This window comes from Sarcophilus harrisii, chromosome 1 (assembly GCF_902635505.1).
Source record: "Sarcophilus harrisii chromosome 1, mSarHar1.11, whole genome shotgun sequence".
Taxonomy (NCBI): Eukaryota; Metazoa; Chordata; class Mammalia; order Dasyuromorphia; family Dasyuridae; genus Sarcophilus; species Sarcophilus harrisii.
The window spans coordinates 217,132,048-217,156,612 of NC_045426.1; the positions used below are offsets into that span (position 1 = coordinate 217,132,048).

At 34.1% G+C, this 24,565-nt stretch overlaps 1 protein-coding gene across 1 annotated transcript in view; it reads left to right on the top strand.

Moving 5' to 3' along the window:
• FBXO10 (F-box protein 10) overlaps positions 1 to 24,565 on the top strand; it is a 77,136-nt gene that overhangs the window by 32,674 nt on the left and 19,897 nt on the right. Inside the window, exons 4-5 of the mRNA XM_031937060.1 lie at positions 6,666 to 6,815; positions 9,752 to 9,888. Of these exons, the coding sequence (XP_031792920.1) occupies positions 6,666 to 6,815; positions 9,752 to 9,888 (287 nt within the window). The remainder of the gene's footprint in view (positions 1 to 6,665; positions 6,816 to 9,751; positions 9,889 to 24,565) is intronic.

The following is a 24,565-nucleotide window of genomic DNA, read 5'->3' on the forward strand; positions in this document are numbered from 1 at the left end:
AGATTGTGTGTTCCATGCTAGAGAGACAGGGGAAAAAATGCAACTGGATTTGGTTTCAGAAATCTTGGGTCCAAATCTAGGCCTAGCATGACCTTGGGCAAATGACTTAACCTCTTAAGGCCTCATTTGTAAAATTAGAAGGTTGAACTAGCTCTCTATGGTGCTTTCCAGTTCTAAATCCTATAATACTTTATAGAAAAGGCATGGTTTTCTTTTGCTCCAATCAAAGTATTTAGAGAAGAGGTTATTTTTTATTATCATAATAATCATTTATTAAATTAGGATTAGGTGGGGGTTTTTTCCACTTTATTTCCACACTCAGGGGACCAGCCTTTGAGGGATAAGGCTGATAGATGAGATTGCCCTACTTCTCCATCTTGGGCAGGACTCAACCCAACTAGAAAACCTTACTTCTATTCAGAGTGCAAAGCAAAGCTAATCTAAGTAAATTGCAGCCCACAGCATTGTCTGTGCCCTTGTAGCTGCTTATTGTGATTTAGGATAACCTAAATCATAAAAGAGAAAACTAAATCAGAATGATGTGATTTGTTGGAGGCAACTGAGTCTCATAATCAAGCCATGTTTTCAGCAGGAGGAGCTGAAGGGTTTCAGTCCACCTCCTCATTTGAAAATTGATCCTCTCATTAATTGTTTACCAATCAGAGTTGATTTTCACCCTTTAGGACACAGACCCCTTCCCCTCCCTTTTTTCAAAGGTATTTAAACATACCCTGATCTCCAGGTTTTTGTCTTTTGTTACCAAGAGAACCACTGACTAACAATTTATTGATTATCAGCTAACTTAATAAATTGATTATTAATTACTCAGAAACTGTTGAGCTTTTCACTTACCACAGTATTTGATTGTTCCTTAAGCCAAAGAAGTTCAAAATACTATATAAATGTCATTTTTATAAATGGAAACCTTGTGATGAGAATCCATCTTAAGAGTCACTGGAATAGGTCTCTATCATTAAGATGTGATTTGAAGATCTGTTAGAAGCTACCTATCGACCTTAATGTCTGAAATTCTTCGATAAAGGATTGGTTGCCCTTTGTTAAGCCTTGCTGCTTCTGGGATTTCTCTGTTAGAATTCAAGTAATCCTTGGTGCATATTATATCAAGCCCATAAGACTCGAGTATAAATTCGTTTTACTAGATCTTGTTTAAAGCAATGTTATGCAGAAAAGCAAGTAAGATGCACTTTACCTATTTCATAGTTTTAACTAAGTCAGGCTTTAGTCTTTGAAATTGGTAAAAATCCAAGGATTTCTGCCCCAATTATGCCTTGAAGCTAAACAAAGACCAGCCAAATTGAAACAGAGGTTTGAGGTAGTTATCCACATTATTCAAAGCAGGATTTAGGGAAGAGGAAGAGTAGGTGAGAAATATTTAGACTGCTATCTTAGATGTCCTATTGGGAAAAGAAGAAAAGAGCTTTCTTGTGTAGCAGAAATAGAGTAATGGTTCTAGAGTCAGAAAATCTGGATTCAGATCCCCCTTCTTCTTCTTATCCAATTATATTATCTTCCCTTAAACATTTAAATTACTTGGGACTTAGCTTCCTCATCTGTTCATTAAAATAAGACTATGCAAAAGCACTCAAGATTTTTTAAAAGCTTTTTATTTTCAAAACATATGCATAATTTCCACTCTTTCTGTTGTTGTTTGCTTGCATTTTTGTTTTCCTTCTCAGGTTTTTTTTTTTTTTTTTTTTTTTTTTTTTTACTTTTTTTCTAAATCTGATTTTTCTTGTGCAGCAAGATAACTCTATAAATATGTATACATATATTGTATTTAACATATACTTTAACATATTTAACATGTATTGGACTACCTGCCATTTAAGGGAGGGGGTGAGGAGAAGGAGGGGAAAAGTTGCAACAGAAGGTTTTGCAAGGGTCAATATTGAAAAATTACTCATGCATATGTTTTGTAAATAAAAAGCTATAAGCTTTAATTAAACAAAAACAAAAAAAATATGCATAGATAATTTTCAACATTCATCCAAATTTTTTTCTCCTTCCTTTCCCCTTCCCCTAGACAGCGGGTAATCCAATATATGTTAAACACATATAATTTTTCTAAACATATTTTCACAATTATCATGCTGCACAAGAAAAATCAGATCAAAAAGAAAAAAAAAATGAGAAAGAAGACAAAATGCAAAAAACAACAAAAATGTGAAAATTCTATGTTGTGATCCACACTCTATCCCCACAGTTTATCTGGGTGTAGATGGCTCTTTCCATCACAAGACCACTGGAACTGGTCCAAATCACCTTATTGTTGAAAAGAGCCACATCTGTCAGAATTGATCATTGTATATAATCTTATTGTTGCTGCAATCACTCATGATTTAAGCTTCACTTAATCGAACACTCCAAATAGTCTCTTTTATTTTTTATTTGCTTCACTTTCAGCTCAATTTCTATTTCAGTCACTTTCTAGCTCTCCCTTCCTCTGCCTCTCATGGGTGAGACAAGATACTATCCTCCTAACCCCTCCTCCTGACAAAAGAAAGATAGCCTCACTGGACTTTTTTTTCCCTATATCCTAAAAGCAACACCTTACAATTACCTGTCAGTGTGCTTGCAATTTTTTCTTGATGGCTATTCCCACTTGCAACACTTCTGCCCATTACCTCTCCCTTAGGAAGAGAAAGAAGGAGTCTAATTTTGACACAGTTTCATAACTGTCCAAGGTTAAAGCAGATATCTATTTATGAATTCCTAGTTATTATGAGAATTATTTCTATTATTTAAAAAATGTTTTATTATAAGAGTAATTTTTTTTAAATAGCCATTAAATAAGACCCATTTTTAGTTTGCTTCCTGGAGAATGAATTAACTTTAATTAAATATTTTTCCCTCCAAGGCAATCCCAATAGACTTTGGATAGAAAATGCCATCTGCATCCAGCAAAAGAACTATGGAGATTGAATGTAAATCAGCACATGCTATGCGTTTATTACTTTTTTCTTTTTTTTTTCTCTCCTAAAGTTTTTTTTTCCCCTTTTGTACTGATTTTCTTTTCCAACATGATTCATAAAGCAATATGCATTAAAAATTGATAAACATTTTTCCCAACAGTGCCCCCCTGATTTAACAATATTTCACTTACACCTTTCATAGCCTTTGTTTACCCAGGAATTGACCAGATAAGTGGAGCAATGAGCAGAATCAGTCTTGTGTGAGAAAAAAAAAAATCTTAAGATACCAGAGGAATTCATTTCAGACCCTGCTCACAACACCTGGAGTATCCCTAAAGCCCAGTTACTGTAGCATAACAGGAGCATTAAGCAAATTCTTCATACTCTTAAACCAGTGAGAATATTGTTGAGAATAAAAACCTTTGTATTTTGTCTCTATCACTGTGTCATTGAATTTCATTCTGTCTGTTGTTTTCTCTATTCTGTAGATTGCTTGAGAGAAAAGACCGAACCAGCTCTTTTTTTAAAATTGTATTTTATTTTTCCAAATACAAGCAAAGATAATTTTCAACATTCACCTTTGCAAATATTTGTGTTCTAAAAATTTTCCCCTCTCTCCCTTCCTAAGGTATCAAGCAATCTGATATAGGTTAAACATGTGCAATTCTTCAAAGCATATTTTCATAATCATAATGCTATATAAGGAAAATAATATCAAAAGAAAAAAACAAAAAAAGCAAACAAACAACATAAAAAAAAAAAGGTGAAAATACTATGCTTCAATTCACATTCAGTCGCCATAGTTTTCTCTCTGAATGCAGTTGGCACTTTCCATCACAAGTCTATTGAAATTCAAGCCAATTCTTTCAGAAGTGAATTGATTTTCTCTACTAAGTAAAGTTTGTTTAGCACTTTGTCTAACAGTCTTAATCCAAGTTATTTCCGGAATTGTGAATGAACAAAATCATTTACACCAAATAGAACCCTGTCAGACCTCTCATTAACTTATGCAAGATTAATTAGAATCTCAGTATGGTTTTATTCTTTTTAATAAGCTCTTCTGCTCACAATTTTTTCTTACTTGAAATACTATTATTCTCCAATTCCGATCTTTGTGGTTCACCTTATTTGCAAAGCAGCCTGTCATATTTAATGGGCAGTCATTGCATCTTTCAGGAAAATTTGAAATTAAAAGGGAAAGGTAGACAGAAAATCTTTAGAAGACATCTCTCATACCCAACAAGGTCCTTTGGATATTTGAATGAACCAGACTTCCCTGACCTGAGTTTATTTTCAGAGAAATTGAGCTGATAGTAAAGGAGATAAAAGATAAAGAAACTATTTGAAGTGTTAGGCTTTGTGATTGGGCAAATCACTAACCTCTCTCAGTCTCTGATTCTTCATATACATAAACTGCTTTGTAAACCTTAAAGAGCCATGTAAATGCTAGCCAGGTGGCTAACTAGCTACTAGTAGAAATATGATCTGAAATGTGGCATTTAGAAAGGAAAATTAAGGGTTAGTCATTTAATACTGACAATAATAACAGCCTTTCTTTTTCAAGGGCTTGCTTCTTTGGGCAAAGATAGACTATTATATTTACCTTGCTGTTGTAATTCAAAATGTTTGAGTTTTTTCCTCAAAAGAATATGATTTGATTTTCCCTAAAAAAAGCACCAATAAAGATGAAGTTAAAACTCGGGGAAATTATAATTATACCTCTCAGGGAAATTCAAACTGATTAGGAAATATTTTAATGTTTGTGGTTTATAATTTTAACATTTTTCATTAAATGAGGAGGATTCAGGCACTAACAATGAGAGGATAGTTAGCAAGTTTTTAAATTCCTTCTCTAACGGTATTCTCTCTGCCAATGTTACTCTCATGTTTACCAGCCTCAGGATTAGCATGAGACCAATGATTGTCAGCTGCTTCCTCAAGACCTGCTTCCAAGTCATTCCAAACATCCTGGTGAGAAAGGTCACTTGAAAAAGAGGCATTTTAGTTGATTCTTGAAAGGAGCTAGACTTTCCAGACCTGGGGGAGAGCTGGGACAAAGGTGAAGAGATGGGGAATGGGGATGTCATGTATGATGAAGTTGATTACATTACCAGAGCTTAGTGTGAGTGAAGGAAAATAATATAGAATCAGCCTATAAAGGCAGATAGGAGCCAGATTGTGAGGGCCTTGAAATTGCAACCCCATTTGTATTTTGCTGGAGTCAAGAGATCCTGAATTCAAATCAGACATTTGACACATCCTAATTGTGTAACACTGGGAATGTCACTTAACCCTCATTGCCTAACTGAAAAAATCAAAAAAGACGTTTGCACTTTGCCCTAGAGGCAAAAGGATTGGCTCCCATGCCATCCAAGCCTTGTGAGTGGTCAGGCAGCCTTGTCAAAGAAGGAAGGCAAAGGAGCAGGTGCCCCTGATAGCGATAGGGCTTTCTAACTGGGACATCCCATATAAGCTCTAGGATGGTTTGGAGCTGAGCAAGAGAAAGAAAAGAGTAAGGATGGGAATATATAGTAGCAGAAGGGCAGATGGCAAGGTACCTGAAATAACTGGGGGTGGTGAGGTGAAATTCAAATCTGGGACTGGGTAATTATAGAGGCTCAAGATAATTTTAAAAAAAATTTTCCTCCATATGGAAAGGCAGACCTGCCATAAAAAAATGACAGTAACTAAAAAGTAAGTTATTTACTAGCCTTATGATCCTGAGCATGTCAATTAACCCCACTTCCCTTAGTTTCTTCATCCATAAAATGATCTGGAGAAGTAAACAGCCAGTATCTTTGCCAAGAAAACCCCAAATGGGGTCACAGAGAATCGAGCACAACTGAAAAACAACTGAACAAAAACAACAAAAGTTATTAGGATAGGATCGAGATAACCATTCCTTTTGTATTCAGCCCACATCTCAGTGCCAGTTTCCAAAATGATATAGCAATGGTAAAGGGATTCAGAATAAATTATTGCCTTCCTGAACATCTCTATATTGAATGTGCCAGTGAATATTGCTGATGTTGATCACTATTTTGTGGGTGTGGCTTCTAATTTTCTATAGTGCACAGATGAATACTGTATTTTATTTTGTTTTATTTTGATTTTGAGGCTGCAGCCTTTGTTTTTAAAAGCCTTTTGCTTCTGGCTTCATTTCAATACCCTTGCTCAGAAAATCCCTCCTTATCTCTTCCCCCATTTTTTTTCCTAGCTACATGATAGCTATTCTTTTCATCTCCATTGGGTCTCATTAAGTCACAGCTAGGCTGCATGATTTAAAATTGTAATTTTTAAAAAACGGTTATTTGGTTTTGTTTTTAAATAACATTTTGATGTGTCTACCTATAGATAAATATAGAATAAACATTAAACTGATCCAGTTTTCTTCAACAAATTGATGAGAAGGTGATAAGGAAGCTATAGTTCTGAGTAAGAGAATGAGAGGTAGGGTGGGGTGGGGAAATAGGCTTTTGTTTGAAATCTATGGCCAGATTTTATTCCTTCATATAGATATAGATATAGATATGTATGTATACAATACACATTTTTATATATGTACATATATACATATGTATACATATTGCTTAAACTGAAGAACTAAAAGAAAAGAATTGAAAAGAATTCAGATACATGTCAACTAGTAAAGGAAAGACTAGACTTCATTGTGTCATGTAATTTAGAGCTTTGTAACTGAACAATAAAGAATACTTTCTCTTTCTGGTTTAGATCATCATGCTAAAGAATGATATTTACCATTGCAAAGCATCAGGAATATTTTTGCGCCTGGAAGCAGGAGGTTTGATTGCTGACAATAACATTTATTCGAATTCCGAGGCTGGTGTGGATATCCGAAAGGGAGCCAACCCATTCATACTGGTATCACTCCATTTACTCTTCTTCTTTTAAAATTTTTATTTTATAAATGTGACTACCAGACCTTTCTGGTTTCTGCTAACATTTTAAAATTCCATTTGTAAATCTGCTTAGTCTTTCTATTTCTCTATTTCATGATTTATTCTCTGGTTCTATTCATCTCTCTCTCTCTCTCTTACACACACACACACACACACACACACACACACAGAGTTTGTTCTATCTAGTCTTTCTCTTGTTGCTTTCTTTCCTGACTCTTCATTCTATTTGGCTTTTTCTCATTTCTACTTTCTTACATTTTTCTTCATTCTTTTTTTTTCTCTTTACTTCAGTTGCAGAACATTTATTCATTCAACAAACATTTAAGTACCTACAGTATTAAAAGTATTGGTGAATAGAAATGTTCCCTCTCTGTAAGAACATTTAAGACAGAGAGACAGATCAATCATTCAAGTTAAAAGTTAATTTAATGTTACAGGAAATGGCATTTAGGTTTTTAGTTCTGCCTTAAGATCATTTGGTTTTATACCAATATAAGAAATAGCTAGTTGGTCCATAGCATTTATTAAGTACTACTATGCTAACTGGGGGGGGGGTAACAAAGAAAGGCTCCTTTCCTCAAGGAGCTTGTAGTCTAACAGGAGAGACCACATGCAAACAAACAACTATGTACAAACAAGACATGGACAGGACAGATTGGAATTGCTCTTAGATGAAAAGTACTCACATTAGAGAGGATCAGAAAAGACTTTTCTTCAGAAGGTTGAATTTTAGCTGGGACTTGAAGAAAGCCAGGGAAGTCTGGAGGTAGAGATGAGGAGGGAGAACATTCTGGATGTGAGTGACAGCCAACAAAAATATGCTCAGTAGAATGGAGCTGAAGTACCTTGTGCCCAGAACAGCCAAGGCCAATCACTGAATCAAAGATTTTATAGAAAGGAATCAAGTATAACAAGACCGGAAAGGTAAGAAGGGGCCAGGTTACGATGGCTTTTTAAAAATTAAACAGAAACATTATTTTCCTTTGAATTCCAAATTTGTTCCATCTTAATTATAAAAATATACTCAAAGAATTCTCTAGAAGCAGCTATTTTCAGGACAGATTTACTGAAGGAGGAAAATTAAGCTCTCCTTATTCCCTTTGAGATGCAAGTTTAATTTAAACAATCAAAAATCTGTATTTCTATTGCCTTTAATCATCAAAGTGTTTTATAGATAGAAATAAATGTCATTATATTCTATTTTAGCATCCAGAGGAGGGCAATGATAGGGTAAAATGATGTTAGATTCTTTTGACCTTTAGGTCAAACCAGGCCTATTGATTTTTATGTCTTGAGTAATTTTTAGGAGGTCTGGGAATCTCAGTAAAAACCAAAACTATCGTTGCAAATTAGAAAGAAAGTTCTTGGCTATAAATAGCAAGTCACATACTGAAGAGTACTTGGCCTTGCAGTCAGAGGATTAATTTTTGAAACAAGAACATTTACTTTTAAAACTGTTGTTTAAGAAGTGTTTCCCATCTTCATTGAAAAAAAAAAATAAAAGTAAGTGTTACATCTTTTTATGGACAGAGAAAAATGTTGCTAAGGTTAGCTTGTAGTTGCTACAGTTTCTGTCCAGATTACTGAAAGGGGCTAGAAATGGAAATGCCAATATTTGCAATGGTGAAGATTGTTTTTGTGCTACTCACACCAATAGAAAACTGTGAAGAAATTTTAGAGTTGTCTTTGGTTCACGGATAAAGAAAGTGATGCACCTGGAGGTTAAAAGTCTGAGGATACACAGTGAAATAGAAGTCTTTCCCTTGTATTTCTGTCTTATATTCTTTTGTTAGGAGACATCTTATTTGGACTTTTCTTCATCAGAATTGTATAATATGATATCCATAACTAGTTTATTTAGAAATTTTGAGGCAGTTTAGTTAGTATTTCAGTGTTATAAACCATCATATTTGAACTTTTTTTGTATGATCCATATTTAGGGAGTTTGGGACAGGAATCTGTTTTAGGATAGCCTTTCAGGGATGGGACATAATTTGATAGCATTTTTTTTCCCAGTCCCAAAGAACAAAACAGGCATTTATTACTAGTGAGAAGGCAAAGGGCATCCACTTCCTTGGAAGACATTGCTTTGGTCTATATGATATTGATATTGCTTCACATCAGTCACCCTGCTGTTACCTACAGTAATTCAGGGTTCACTTTTATCAGCCCAAACTGCATCATCTATTAAAGAAGATCAGTGTGTTTCATCCTCTTCAAGTGGTTTATTGGGATCCTGAAAGGCCAAGAAAAAGCTTGTTAAAATTGTCTTTCCTTTCTTTCAATGTTTCTTTTTAACACGATCTTGAGACATAGTGGACAGAATAAACTCGGGAGTCTAAAAGACCTGAGTTCTATTTCTGCTTTAGACATTTAACTTTTCTTATTACCCAGAGCAAGTCCCTTAATTTCTCAGCCTCAGTTTTATCATCTGTAAAATGGAAATAATAAGAATACTTCATAGGGTTCTTGTAAGGAACAAATGAAGTAACATGAGTGAAGTATATTGTTGTTAAATGAAATCAGAGAGGAATGTCTGCTACCTTTTTAAATTTGCATGAAGTTAAAGAATATGTCTTAATTAGATTATTCAAATTGAATTCCCTCCTTTTCTAGTATGATATTTAGAATGATAGTAGAAGGTGAAGAATCTATAATTAGACAAGCAATCTACCATTAGACAAGCATGACCAAATTATTTTCAATGGATAAGCACGTGGTCCATAATAATGGTTTTGTGTGTTTTAATTCCCAAGAAAAATGAAATTATTTTTTCTTCATGAAAAAATAACACTATTCTTTGTCTTTTTGTCTTTGTCATCCATCATTTGCTATCATGACTGATATTTCTTCTGTTTTGCCTTTTATTCTTTTTATATGTGCATAAAAATCCTGCAGTGTAATAAGATACACAGTGGCCTTCGTTCAGGCATTGTCGTCCTTGGCAACGGAAAAGGCATCATCCGTAGCAATCAAATATATGGAAATAAAGAAGCTGGCATTTACATTTTGTATAATGGAAATCCCATTGTGAGGTATGTTTGTTCAGACCTCACTCCTCTTCTCTCTTGCCTTTTGCTCCCTATAAATTTCCTTTTTCTGTGGCCTCTACTCCCCTTCCCCCTATATCACTCATGTACTTTTTTGAGTTTCATATTTTCACAACTTAAATGTGGAAAAATTCCAAGTGGCTCCCTTACACAAGCACAATGGTCTCTTTTCTTCCATTATTGGCTTAGTTCCAGTAAAATTGTCAAAGGATGACAGGAGAGAAATTGAGTGATCACAAGTTTTATCTCTGACAAATTGAAGAATAGAATGTTTTGTTAAAACAAAACTAATTTCTAAAACTATCTGTAAATTAAACCCCTGACTATATACTTGGGAGTTGTGACTCATGTACATGCAGTTCTAATTGCATTGACAAGAATATAATGATCTATAAAACACCCACATTAGTACATTATAATAAATTGTTACCAAGAACATTTGTCCTTTCATATGTGGGGGAGGAAAGATCCAACAAAACATGTGCAGTGACAGTTTCATTTTGGAGTGAGAGGGAGGTTTGGATTTTTTTAATACATTGTTTATAGTTCTCATGATATACTATTAATCAGAGCCATAAGCTTGGATTTAGCTATTAAAGATGTACAGACAACTGAATTTCCAAAAACTAGGTAGATTTAAACTGAGGAATTTTTTTTTTCATCTCTAAAAAATAAAAAAGTTATATTTAAGAAATTCTTTAGCATTTCTATTGTAATTTGTGGCCTTGGGAAAAGCTTACTAGGAATAGATCTAAATTCAACAGGTGCGTTGATGAGATTACTTCACAGAGTTCCAGCCTGAGTAGGCAAGGAGAGGTAGTGGCAACAGGGAAGGGGGAATTAGGGAAGGGAAGAGGCAAATAAGACATGGATTGCTTTGCCCCTCAAAACCTAACAGAACTCTGCTTTCTGCAATCACAGTGAGATTGGACCTAGAAATCTCTTTATTGGATTCAAGAAGTTAACGCTGAGTCCAGAGGTGTGTTCTAGTCATGTAGTTGGTCAAAAGCACATAGATATGTGCTACATACATAGAGAGTGCTAACAACTCTCCCTTACGCCACCCCCCAAAATTATTACTGTTTGCAGCTTTGTACTTCAAGAATCTAAGACTGGTGAACTGGGTTGGTTGGACTAGTGGTCATCGCTAGGGAATATAATTATTTTACTTAAAAGGTTTTGAGTTTTTTTGGGAAAAGAAAAATAGTATCAAATATTTTGCATCATTTGTAATCCTGAATTGTCTTTCTGCTCTGAAAATACTAATGCAATGTGGAATATCTGTAGACCTAGATCTGATTAGGGGTGCCCCCTCATATGTCTTCATTCAAGTCATGCTTGATCTTTATAATTGTATGATGTTTATGATTTTTTGGTTGGTTTATAGTAGTCCATTTATATTGTGGTTACTGTGCATATTTTCTTGATTCTCCTTACTTTACTTTGCAGCACTTCATATGTCTCTGTAGCAGTTTATCTGATTTTAAGAACATTTCTAGTCAATTAGCTCATCAGCTCACATAATGCATAAAAAATGTCAGTATCTTAGTTAATTCAGATATTGTTGATTGAATTATTTAATTAATTGTGGATGTGTAAATATAGGTAAAGTATAAACCTTTTTAAATTGATCTTATTACTATTATGCTTTGGAGTATATGGAATATCCATGGCATATAATTTAATATAATCAAAATTGTCCATTTTGCATTTTATGATATTCTCTAGTTCTTCTTTGGTCATGAATTCATCCCTTCTCCATAAATCTGACAAGTAAACTATTCCTTTCTCTCCTGATTTGCTTATGGTATCAGTCTTTATGTCTAAATCATGTGTCCATTTTGACCTTATATTGGTATGTGTTGTGAGATGTTGGTCTGTGCCTAGTTTCTGCCATACTGTTTTCTAGTTTTCCCAGCAGTTTTGGTCAAATAATGAGTTCTTAATTCTAGAAAGTGGAATCTTTATTTTTTTTCTTTTAAAATGTTTTATCTTTTTTTTTTCCTAATCAGTAGTTATTTAGAACATTTTAAAATATAACTGTAGATACAGCATTGATTTCTTCTTCTGAAAACTGTGTGTTTCCATTCTCTGACCATTTATCAATTGGGAAATGTTTCTTATTATTGCAAATTTGGCTTAGTTCCTTACATATTTGAGAAATGAGGCCTTTATCAGAGAAACTTGCTGTAAATTTTCCCCCTCACCTGTTTCCTCCTTTCCTTCTGATTTTGACTGCATTGGTTTTATTTCTGCAAAACTTTAAATTTCATGTAATCAAAATTATTCATTTTACTTCCTGTGATTCTTTTTTTTATTTATTCATAAACTCTTCCTTTGTCCATAGATCTGACAGATAAAATTTCTATACCCCTCTAATTTACTTATGACATGACCCCCTTTATGTCTAAATTATCTACTCATTTTGATTTTATTTTGGTATATGATATGAAATGATGGTTTGTGCCTACTTTCTGCCATACTTTTACAGTTTTCTCAGCAATTTCTGTCAAATGATGAGTTTTTGCCACCAAAACTTGGATCTTTGGATTATCAAATACTAGATTTATATGGTCATTTACTAACATATATTGTATACCTAAACTTTCCCACTGATCCACTACACATTCTCTCTCTCTCTCTCTCTCTCTCTGGGTGTAGGGCAACTTTTATTTCAGAAAACACACAAAAAGTGCAGAGTAGCTCATAAACAATAACATTTTTATCTTTCTATTGTTGAAATTTTTTCTTTTTTAAAAATTCTGAACTTAATAAACACCAAATAAGATAAACATGTTCATGTAGTGTATATAGGTGTATGGTTATTGATTAGATATAAAGATAACTCAGCTTACATGTGGAATAATATGTTCTGGAATCTGGTTTCAAAGGAAGACTACGATTTTTGCCTTTAAGGGAAACAAGAAGAAGCTTGTGACTGGGTATTTGCACCTCATCTTTTTTTTTTTTTTTTTTAAACTCATTTAGTATTTTAGTTTTTCCTGTTTACATGTAAAAACATTTTTTAACATTAGTTTTTAAAATTCTAAATCCAAAATTCATTCCTTTGTTCCCTCCCAGCCCCTACCCCACATTGAGAAAGCAAACAATTTAATACAAGGTTATACATGTGTAGTCATGTAAAACATACCACTCTACTTTTAGCAAGTCTCAGAAGTGTTTTGATGATTATCATTTTGTAATACTGATTGAGATCTAGTACTGCTAGGAGACCTTCCTTCAGACTTTTCCCCCATTAATTCCCTTGATATTTTTGATCTTTTATTTCTCCAGATAAATTTTATTAGTTTTTTTCTACATCTATAAAATTATACATTGGCAGTTTGATTAATACAGCACTGAATAATATATTAAATTGAGTAGAATAAATGACTTTATATGCCTAGCCAGGAGCAATTACTATTTTTCCAGTTGTTAAGATGTATCTTTATTTATATGAAAAATGTTCAGAGAGTCTCTGGGTTTGTTTTGGCAGGTAGACTCCTAAGTATTTTATAATGTCTGTAGTTATTTCAAATGGAATATCTCTTTTTATCTCTTTATTATATATAAATATATTCTTTTTATCTCTTACTTCTGGACTTTATTAGAAATATATAGAAAGGCTAATTATCTATGTGGGTTTATTTTATATCCCTTTGCTTTTGCTGAAGTTGTTCATTGTAACAATTAGTTTTTTACTTGATTCTCTAAAATTCACTATCTACAAAGACTGGCAGTTTTGTTTTTTCATTGCCTAGTCTTATTCCTTCTATTTCTTTTTCTTGTCTTATCGCTATAGCTATCATTTGTAATAGAATATTGAATAATGATGATGTTAATGGACATCCTTGCTTGATCTCTGATTTTACTGGGAAGGCATCTAGCTTATTATCATTATAGATTATATTTGCTCTTGATTTTAGATGTATACTGTTGATGATTTTAAGAAAAGTTCCATTTATATCTACTAGTGTTTTTAGTAGAAGTAAGTGTTGTATCTTGTCAAAAGTTTTTCTGTATCAATTGAAATAATTGCATGATTTTTATTGTTTTGTTATTAATATAGTCATTAATCCTGATAGTTTGTCTAATATTGAACCAGCCCAGAATTCCTGCTATTAATCCCACCTGGTCATAGTATATGACTTTTGTGATATGTTGTTGTATTATCCTTGTATTTTTAATTAAAATTTTGCTACAATATTCACTAGAGGAATTGGTATAGAACTTTCTCCCTTGTTTTGTGCCTACTTTCTGCTCTCCCTTGTTTAGATAGCAAAACCATGTTCATGTCACAAAAGGAATTTGATAGAATTCCTTCATTACCTATTTTTTCAAATAGTTTATGTAGTTTGGGAATTAATTGTTCTTTAATATTTGGTAGGATTCACTTTCTAGTTCTGGGAATTGTTTCTTAGCAAGCTTATTTATGGCTTGTTCAATATATTTTTTTAAGGTAGGGTAATTTAAATATCCTGTTAACTTTTTTGTTATTAAGGGCAATTTATGTTTTTATAAAACATGCATCTAGGGGGCAGCTAAGTGGCGTAATAGATAAAGCACAAGCCCTGAAGTCAGGAGAACCTGAGTTCAAATTTGATCTTAGATACTTATTAACACTTCCTAGCTGTGTGACCCTGGACAAGTCACTTAACCCCAATTGCCTCAGAAGGGGAAAAAAGAGTAAAACATGCATCTATTTCATTTAGATTGTCAGCTTGACTGGCTGATAAGTGGGCAAAATAACTCCTAATGGTTCCATCAATTTTCTTTTCTTGAAAAAAGTTGTACACATATCATTTAATTTTTGATACTGATAATTTGGTTTTCTTCTTTATGTTTTTTTAATCACATTAATCAATGATTTATTGGGATTCTCCTTAAAATTACTTTCCACTTTATTTTCAATCTTTTTTTTTTTTTTTTTTTTACTTTTTATTGTGTTAATTGCTCCTTTTATTTTCAGGATTTCTTTCTTTTTTTTTTATACTTAATTGGGTAATTTAAATTTATCGTTTTTTGGTTATTTTTGGTTTTATGGCCAATTCATTGGTCTGGTCTTTCTTTTATTGATGTATGCATTTCAAAAATAAAAATTTTCCCCTAAGTACTGCCTGGAGTGTATCCACAAATTTTGGTATGTTATTTCATTGTTGTCATTCTTTCCAACAGATTTTTAATCTTTACTTCCACAACCTTTTATTGAATGGTGTTTTTTTATTGCATTATGGTCTGAAAAGATGCATTTAATACTTCTGCTTCTCTACATTTGTTTATGAGTCTTTTATGCTTTAACACAGTCAGTGTGTTAAATTGTGAGACCAAGGACTGAGAAAAGGCCATCAGATTATCAACCATTAGACATTCCTAACAGTTCTATGTGGCAATTAAGAGATCATGTTTAATCTTGGATAGAGAAGTTTCACCCAAGAAATCAGATCAGAAGCCAGATTGCAAAAGGTTGAAAAGTGAGAGGAAAGGAAATAGGGACAATGAATGTAAATGACTTTTTCCCCTGGAGTTTGACTGTGAAAGGTAAAAAGACATACTTGTAATTATGGTAGAATTCTAGTGAGGGTTTTTAGAGTGGAAGAGATGTAAATATGTCTCTAGGCAACAAGGAGAGAGGAAGAACTTGAAGGTGAAAGTCAAAGAGATAATTACAGAGGCAATTTGTTGGAGCATATAAAAAGGACCAGATCAAGGAAAGGACCACCTTTTCATCAAAAACTAGAATAGATGAGTTAAATAGAGGTAATGTCAATGAGTTCTGAAATATAGAAAAGGGGGAAAGAGGGCTTCCGGAAAAAAGTCTTGTTTCTTAAAGTATCAGGAGAGATCTTCATCTGAGGGAAAAGAGAGCAAAAGAATACTATGAAAGGTTTATAGAGAGAAGAGGTATGGAATAGCCCTGAAGAGTAGGGTAAAAAATATGTCAGAAAGGGTTGATTGCTCTTGCACTTAACTGCACTTAGTTAAGATTAGAAATATGCATTAGTAAAATTAGAAGAGTACATGCATTTTCCTTCCAATTTCATTAAGTAGGGAGGGAAAATGGTAAAAAAGGAATGGGTTTTGGCAAGTCATGAGCACTGAGAGGATATTGGGCAAGAGATCGGAGACTAAAGAATGGTGTAGAATAGAACTGGTTAGGTTAAATAAGCATGGATTTGGGGAAGAGAAGGAGGTGAGATTAGAGCAGTGATGTTTGCTTTGCAGAATAATGGAGGGTGGAGAAAGTAAAGGACCCTGTGGGGTCAAAGAATAGGTTTAGGAGGGATAACTCATAAAGAGAGATTGGGTGGTGGGAGGTTAAGACCTGTCAAAGGAATTTTAGAATTTTTGATCTTTGAAGTGTGACTTTATGGGTGAAGAGGTGATGGAGAAATAGTGTGTGACCAGTACTCTATGGCTGAAACAAATCAGAGAGACATATATGTTGCAGTTCCCTAGTACAAGAGCAGGAGTTGGGGTGGGATGGGAAGACTGTAAACTAGGTACTGAACTCCTTGAGAAAAAGAGGGATGATAATGACTTGGGGATCCTAGAGATAACAGTTACTAGGATGTGTCTTGGGCGATAATTTAGGATGGATTGAACTGAACATTTTCCCCAGTGCTTTCAGGCAAAGGGAGAGTCTGGAAATGGCAGGAAGAGCAAGGTGTATGCTGGACTGCTTTGCAGGACCCATATGTTGGGTGAATATGAGAGAGGATACTGCCAGTGCTGAGGAAGGGACTGGGGATACAACAGCATTCAAGGGGAGTCAGGTGTCTAAGAATTTACCTTATAAAGTAAAGATGTTTGCATCTTCAAAATTGTGGAAACCAATTTTCTCTACATTTATCTCTCTGATTCATATGTGGAATTCCGAGAATTGACCTTTAATAAATATAAAACTTCACATTTAACAGAAGAAAAGTAGTTTACTCTAAAGCATGTGTGTCATGGGATAAGTCAGCATAGAATTAAGGAGAAAAGATAATAGGAAAGCACCTGACTTAGATAATGTTTTCATTTCTACTTTTCTACTTAATTTTTTTTTTTGCTTACTAGCAATCAACCTATTTTAATAGTCATTCAACAAACTTGGAAGTATGGAAAGTTTGTGTGATATATATATAGATTGAACCACATTTGAATAATAAAACATGAAGGAATGAAAATGAAGTAAGTCATGTTTAGTAAATGCTGAACCTAATTCAGACATTTATATTCTGAATTTTGACTACCCAAGACCAAACAGTATCATACATTTCAGTCATTTAATTTGTTATCTTTTGGTTTAAAATTATTCTTCTCAAAATGTACATACACGCCCCACATCAGGTCAAATTATGTGCAACAAAGTTTTATTTTCCAAAATATCACCAATTAATCATGATAGAACATATCTAATGTATATGTAAATTACTGAAATACTGGAGAGGGAGAAAAGTGGACTTTGTTCCAATAAAAATAAAAGAATCTACTTTTTAAGAGTATGCTTTGTGAAGAAGGATCATGTAGAGATGCAGAAATAACTGATAAATCATTATGATTGAGAAGCAATTTTATGAGGTAGTAAGAAGAATACCATAGCCACCTAGGTTATCACCTGGCTCTGCCATCAGGCCTTTGGGTAACTTTAGGAAGGTCCCTTTAGGACTTTGTTTCTTTACCTGCAAGCTGGGGAATACCTCCTAATCCACAGTGATTTTGTGAGGTTGAAATATTTTATATGAAAGTACATTGATAAGTATAAAAATAAAGTAAGTTTAAAGTACTCTTGTTGTTATTCCTCTGCTAAAGTTCTACCCCAATGCTTATCCAAACCCCAAATTCTTTTGTTTTCATTTATTTTAATTTTGAACTCAAACACTAAATAAAATGATTATTTATTTCCTTATATACCATATAAACAGAAGGAGGGAATTTAATATGAAACTGCAAATCTCTTTTTTGTGGAGTTTGTCACATCTTTTTAAGATTCTGGCTTTCCTTCTCTTTTTTTGAGAGAAAACCTTTATTTAAACCTTGTCTTCTTACCTTTCCCCTAGTTGGAAAAATAAAATAAAAAACAAAACCCATCTAACAAAATTACATGATTAGGCCAAACATATTCCCACACCAGCCATGTCCAAAAATGTAAGGATCTCTGTACATCTGTAGTCCTTTTACCTCTGATACTGGAAGCATGAACCCAAATTCTCAAAGGCTGGCTGGGCAACTGACACACACAGAGTCATGTACACATGTATGTTCATGTGGGGGTGTACATGTATGCAGCTCTTGCTGGATTCCAAGCTTTCTTGACTCTCTCTTCTGTGTCCTGCAAACTGTTATTAGGCAGTTGCTGCTGTAATTATTATTCAACTGACTTAAATCATGTCTATGGCATTCCCCTTGGCAGCTCAGAAAAGGTTTTGCATGGGGTTTCATTTCATGAGCTGTGTAAAGCCATTGTTTTTATTACATTGAGTTACTACTACTCAAGAATGGCTTTGTTCCACCTCTACCATCTTCTTTTTTGAATTAACTGCTTAGGCTGCAGCCAGAGCTTTTCAGATCATACCACAGACACAATCATTTTTGATACTGGTTATTTGGCTTTCTTTTTTTTTTTTTTTTTAAGTTAGCTCCTAATTTTAGTTATTAATTTGATGTTTTTGAAGTGTTTTTTGTTTTCAGTTTATTAATCTTGTCTTTTAATTTTCAGAGTTTCTATTTTAGTGTTTAATTGGGGATTTTCAATTTGTTGATTTTATAAGTTACAAGCCCATTTGTTGATCTGTCATCTTTCTTTTCATTATTGACACATTATATTCATTGGTTTTAAGAGGGAGACAGGATGTTTACTTCTCAACCTACCTGAATAACTTCTTACGTTGATTAAACCTGCTACACATGGGACCATAGGTATTTGGAGACAAAAAGCTTTCAGAGGTAAAGGGAATGAAACTAAATGATATGATGAAAAAAGCCCTAGATTTAAAGGCAAAATCTAGGTTTGAATCTTTGCACTATCACTTGCAAGTTACTTAATTACTTTGATCCTCAGATTCTTCATCTCTAAAGCAAGAAGGTTGGACTAGATTATCTCTTGGTCTAAATCACATGAAATCTTTCTCTTAATGCAGTGAATTCTTGCTGGTCATTTAAAAATGTTTTCTAGTTTAATGTTCTTTCTTTCTTTTTTTTTTTTTTTTTCATATCACAGTCAGTTCTCAATGACTTTTTTTCCTTCAACTTCCCCCATCCCCCATTGAAGCTTCCTTTGTAGAACATAAATACCCTCAAGCCAAAAACAAATGCCATGTGTGACAATGGAGCCTCATTCCTCACCTTTGGTCCATCCCCTTTCTGTGCTCCTCTGCCCCTGCAATCTTGAGTGAGAACTGCAGTGTCCGAATCCTGAAATATTTGGTGACTATCTTCTTTTACTTTTTTTTACTTTTTTTCTTTTATATGTTCATCATGAAAATTGTCCTGGTTTTGCCTTACTCTCACAGGTTATTACTGCTGATAGCAAAGGACAGAGGAATAACTTTTCTTGGAAATGTAGAAAGTACTTTAGCACACTTTTGAAATAGATGCTATTTGGTGACTTTTTTTTTGATGCCTCTGTATATAAAGCTTTGCAAAGCACATTCAAAAGGCACTCCAGAAACTCAGTCTTTGATGCCCTTTCTATGCTTCTTCTCAAAAGGACAGTGTGTGCTAATACATGATGCTGTCCTGAACAGCCAGCTGCCTTTTAGATGGTTAGTTTTAACTAGCCTGAAATATATGTTCTGCAGTTGTTAGTACTATATGTAAATGGAGTGGCTATAGGGGATGAATGTGAATGTTTTCTTTTCGTCTTGAAGATTCATTATGTGACTTGAAACCTAGAAATACAACTTAAATGTAATCAAAACTGGATGTCTTGTCTACAGAGTTGATACCAGTGGTTGGATGCAATACAACAAAACAAGTGCCATAATAGTCCCAGTATGCCTGTAGCCTAGGACTATGGGCACCCCCCCCCCAATATATGTTTTGGACCTTTCACCTTCATCCTGTCCTTGATCATTAGCCCAAGGCTGTCCCTTTTATTTTATGTCCAAATGATAACTGAGTTGGACTAAAGATCTATTAATTTGGTCATATTTGTATGAATCAAATGCCACACTAAATGATCCTTTAATTCTTTATTTAAATTACTGGTTCTTAAGTTTTTTTGGTGTCATGAATCTCTTAAGCAATCTGGCTGAGCCCCTGTCTTCTTTTCAAAAGAAATCTTTCTTGCTGACATCATCCAATTGAAAGGAACTAAATTTTAGCCAGAAGTTAGTAAAAATAAAGAATTATTTTCTCCTCATCAAAGTTCATCTGAAATTTCTTCATGAATCCCTCAGCAGTCATGGACTTCAGGTTAGGAAGGAATACCCATTTCTTCTTAACTCAAAATAACTGCTTGAAAATCACTATCTTGAACTGTTGTTCCTCCTAATCATCCTAACAAAGGCCTTCTGTATCATATTTTTGCTATTAGTGCCCAAACAAGGTAAGGCCTTCTCTTTACAGAACCTCAAATCCCCCAACAGGAGGTTCCTTCTTCCATTAGGGAATCTGCTCCATATGGAGCTGCTCCCACCTGCATTCAGTCATTAACAGAAGTGTGAAGCTTAGTTTTAGATACCAGTCTGTTCCCCAACTAAGAAGGGGATAGGAAGAAAAGGAACAAGCACTGCAGAAATTTGCACCCCCTTTTCTAGCTGTCTTCCCAACAGGTCAATACACTGGAAGGACACACCAGAAGAAACTGGAACAGCTCCCATTTTAAATGCTGCTTCAGGACTTTTTTAGACCTCTTCAGGGACTCCAGATTGCCCCTATAGTTGCCCCTATAGTATAGTTGCCCTATACTTTGTCCATTCCTGTGTGACAAAGGTTTACTTAGGTCAGGTATGCGCAGAGCTTATCACCTGCTCACCTTCCCCTCGCTGCTGCCTCTGTTGGGAGCTCCAGTTACCGTGTTGATCTGAGCACAAATCTTAACTTAATTGGATGTAACAAATGCTGCTTCATAAGATCTCAGTGTGGGGAAGCTGCCCCAGTATGCCCATGTGAATGTACATGCATATATCCACACACTTTCACACACGCACGTGTATGTATGCATGTGCACATATGCAGTGGGAATGGAGTATACTTGTGGAACATGTCATGTGTGTGCATATATTATGCACATATATTGTACGTATTTGGCACAGGAGGTAGACTATCAGGGATGGAAACAGGAAGACTCATCATCATGAGTTTAAATCTGGCCTCAGACCCTTCCTGGCAGGGGGATCCTGGCTAAGTCACTTGACCTGTTTGTCTCAGTTTCCTCCTCTGTAAAATGAGCTGGAGAAAGAAAGGGCAAACCACTCCAGTGTCTTTGCCAGGGACACCCCAAATGGGATCACAGAGAATCAGACACTACTAAACAACATATGTTTATGTGTACATATGTATACATATATTAACACAAATCTGTAATTAGTTTTGTGAGACATATATGTGATTATATTTTCATATATTTATATACATATTTACATATATTTCTGCCAATTCACATTGTTATATAGTATTTTAAGATTTGCAAAGTGCTTCACAAATATCTCATTTAAACTCATCGATCTATGTGTATATTTCTTTTGCATTTACTTTTTTTCATCTTTTAAATGGCAGAGATTCTGTCAGTGTCCCACAATCCTTGGGTTATGTAATCAGTTCTAAGAGATAATTAAAACATATCCCTGAAGTTACTTAAGTGAAGAGAACCAACCACACATTTGTTCACCATGACACACAACCTATAATTCAGTGTACCAGCAGTTGCTCTTAGAGATAATTATATAATACTGGTTCCTAAATCTGGAACCAGTTAATGCCCATTAATTGAAGGGCTATATGTAATAACCACCAGGTGATTTGAAACCTAAGAAGTTAAAAGCAGTTTGTTTCTACCATCCTACTGATTTTTTTTCATCTAATTTCAAATATATATAATTATTATAGATAATTTCCCTTGTTTAACTCCAATAATTTTAAGGTAGAAGCAAAATGTTTTTGCCTTTCACAGCTTGCAAAAGAGTTGTTGATTCTGTTTCTGGGAAGTCAGTTTAGGTAGTCCTGTCCTGATTCTTATTCTGATCATTAATACACTTGGCAAAGAGACTTAGTCAAGGTATTTATGTACTTTGTACAAAGAAGGCCCTTGCTGGAGTCACTTAGCTAACAACTCTGTCCTGGGGGACTTGCCTTCTGGCAGAAGATAGGATATAAATTTAAATAACTTTAACATAAGGCACACTTATATTAGAGGTACACAAATAAAAATAAAATGTTCATTATAGCATCATGAGGTATAACAAATACTTTTCTCCAAACCACCCTGAGATAGTGAAAGTATTATACCCTTCAACATATAAGGAATCTGAATCTCACAGAAGTTAAAGGAAAAAACAAAACCACTATCAGAGCTAAAATTTGAGTGAGCCATGAGAGCTCTGCTTAAAATCTTTTACCCCATGCTGCCTCTTTCCAAAGCACTTTGACAAGTTAATTTTTCACTGTAATCAAGTGTCACATAAATAGCACAGACAGTATTCACTGAATTAGTAAGACTTGAACAGGGCCTTGAAGAATAGATTGTATTTAGACAGGTTGGAGAAGAGGAAGAAAGATAGTCTAAGTAGGAGAATGACTTGAAGCAAAGGCAGAAAAGCCTGACATCTTTTTGTGAGACTAGTCTAGTCTAAAGAGGGAAGGAGAGATAGGGAGGAGAAATTTCTTGGAAATTTATATTTCCAAGATCACAGTCATAATTGTAGAAATCTTCAGAAAAAAACTAAGCTAAGCACTTAATTATTTTTCCTGTTTTATTTTTATTATTTTAAAGGTTTTATGCTTTTTAATTGATATAAATTGTATTTCATTAAATATTTCACAATTACATTTAAAAAACTTTTAAGATTCATTTTTTAAAATGTTGAGTTCCAAATATTCTTTTTCCCTTCTACCCCTTCCCAACTCTTTAAGAAGGCAAGCAAGTCTTTTTTTTTATTATAGCTTTTTTTTTATAAGATATATGCATGAGTAATTTTTCAGCATTGACAATTGCAAAACCTTTTATTACAATTTTTCCCCTCCTCCCCATTCCCTCCCTGCGATGGCAGGTTGATCAATACATGTTATAAATGTTAAAATATATGTTAAATACAATATATGTATACATGTCCATACAGTTATTTTGCTGTACAAAAAGAATCAGAATTTGAAATAGTGTAAAATTAACCTGTGAAGGAAATAAAAAATGTAGGCAGACAAAAATAGAGGGATTGGGAATTCTATGTAGTGGTTCATAGTCATCTCCCAGAGTTCTTTCACTGGGTGTAGCTGGTTCATTTCATTACTCCTGCATTGGAACTGATTTGGTTCATCTCATTGTTGAAGATGACCATGTCCATCAGAATTGATCATCATATAGTATTGTTGTTGAAGTATATAATGATCTCCTGGTCCTGCTCATTTCACTCAGCGTCAGTTCGTGTAAGTCTCTCCAGGCCTTTCTGAAATCATCCTGCTGGTCATTTCTTACAGAACATATTCCATAACATTCATATACCAAAACTTATTCAGTCATTCTCCAATTGATGAGCAATCACTTGGTTTCCAGTTTCTGGCCACTACAAAGAGGGCTGCCACAAACATTCTTGCACGTACAGGTCCCTTTCCCTTCTTTATGATCTCTTTGGGATATAAGCTCAGTAGTAACACTGCTGGATCAAAGGGTAGTGCATGCTAAGTCTTGCAAATTATTTTTCATATTAACCAAAAGAAAACACACACATATACACATATACATACACAAAAAAGCAAGAAAAATTAAGTAAATGGAAAAAAGCATACTTTAAGCTGCACTGTGAGACTTCATTAGTTCTTTTTCTGGAGGTAGATGTCATTTTTCATCATAACATTGTCTTGGATAATGTATTGCTCACAATAGCTAAATCATTCATAATTGATCATTCTGCTATTACTGTGTACAGTGTATTCTTGGTTCTGCTTACTTTACATCATTTCATATAAGACTTTCCAGGTTTTCCTAAAGCCATCCTTTTAATCATTTTTATAGCACAATAGTATTCCATCACAACCATATATAACAACTTGTTTACCCATTCCCCAATTGATGGCAATCCCTCAATTTTTAATTCTTTGCCACCACAAAAAAGAACTGCCATAAATATTTTTGTAGAAATAGATTCTTTTTATTTTTTTTAATCTCTCTGGAGTACAGACCTAAGAGCAGTATTATTGGGTCAAAAGATGTGTGCAATTTTACAGCTCTTTGGGCATAGTTTTATATTGTTCTCCCGAAAAATTGGACCAGTTCATGACAATGACTAATATTCTTGGGATATTAGTATTGTTGTTTTTCTATTGTGATAATTGTGGAAATATTTGTAAAAGAACTCCACATGATTACTTGCTGTCTAGGGGAGGGGGGAGGAAGGGAGAAAAAAAATTGAAACACAAAGTTTTGTGACAGTAAACACTGAAAACTGTCTTTGCATGTATTTTGAAAATAAAAAGCTTTAAAAAACAAAACAAAACAAAATTTTGTTTTCCTCCCAATGATGTC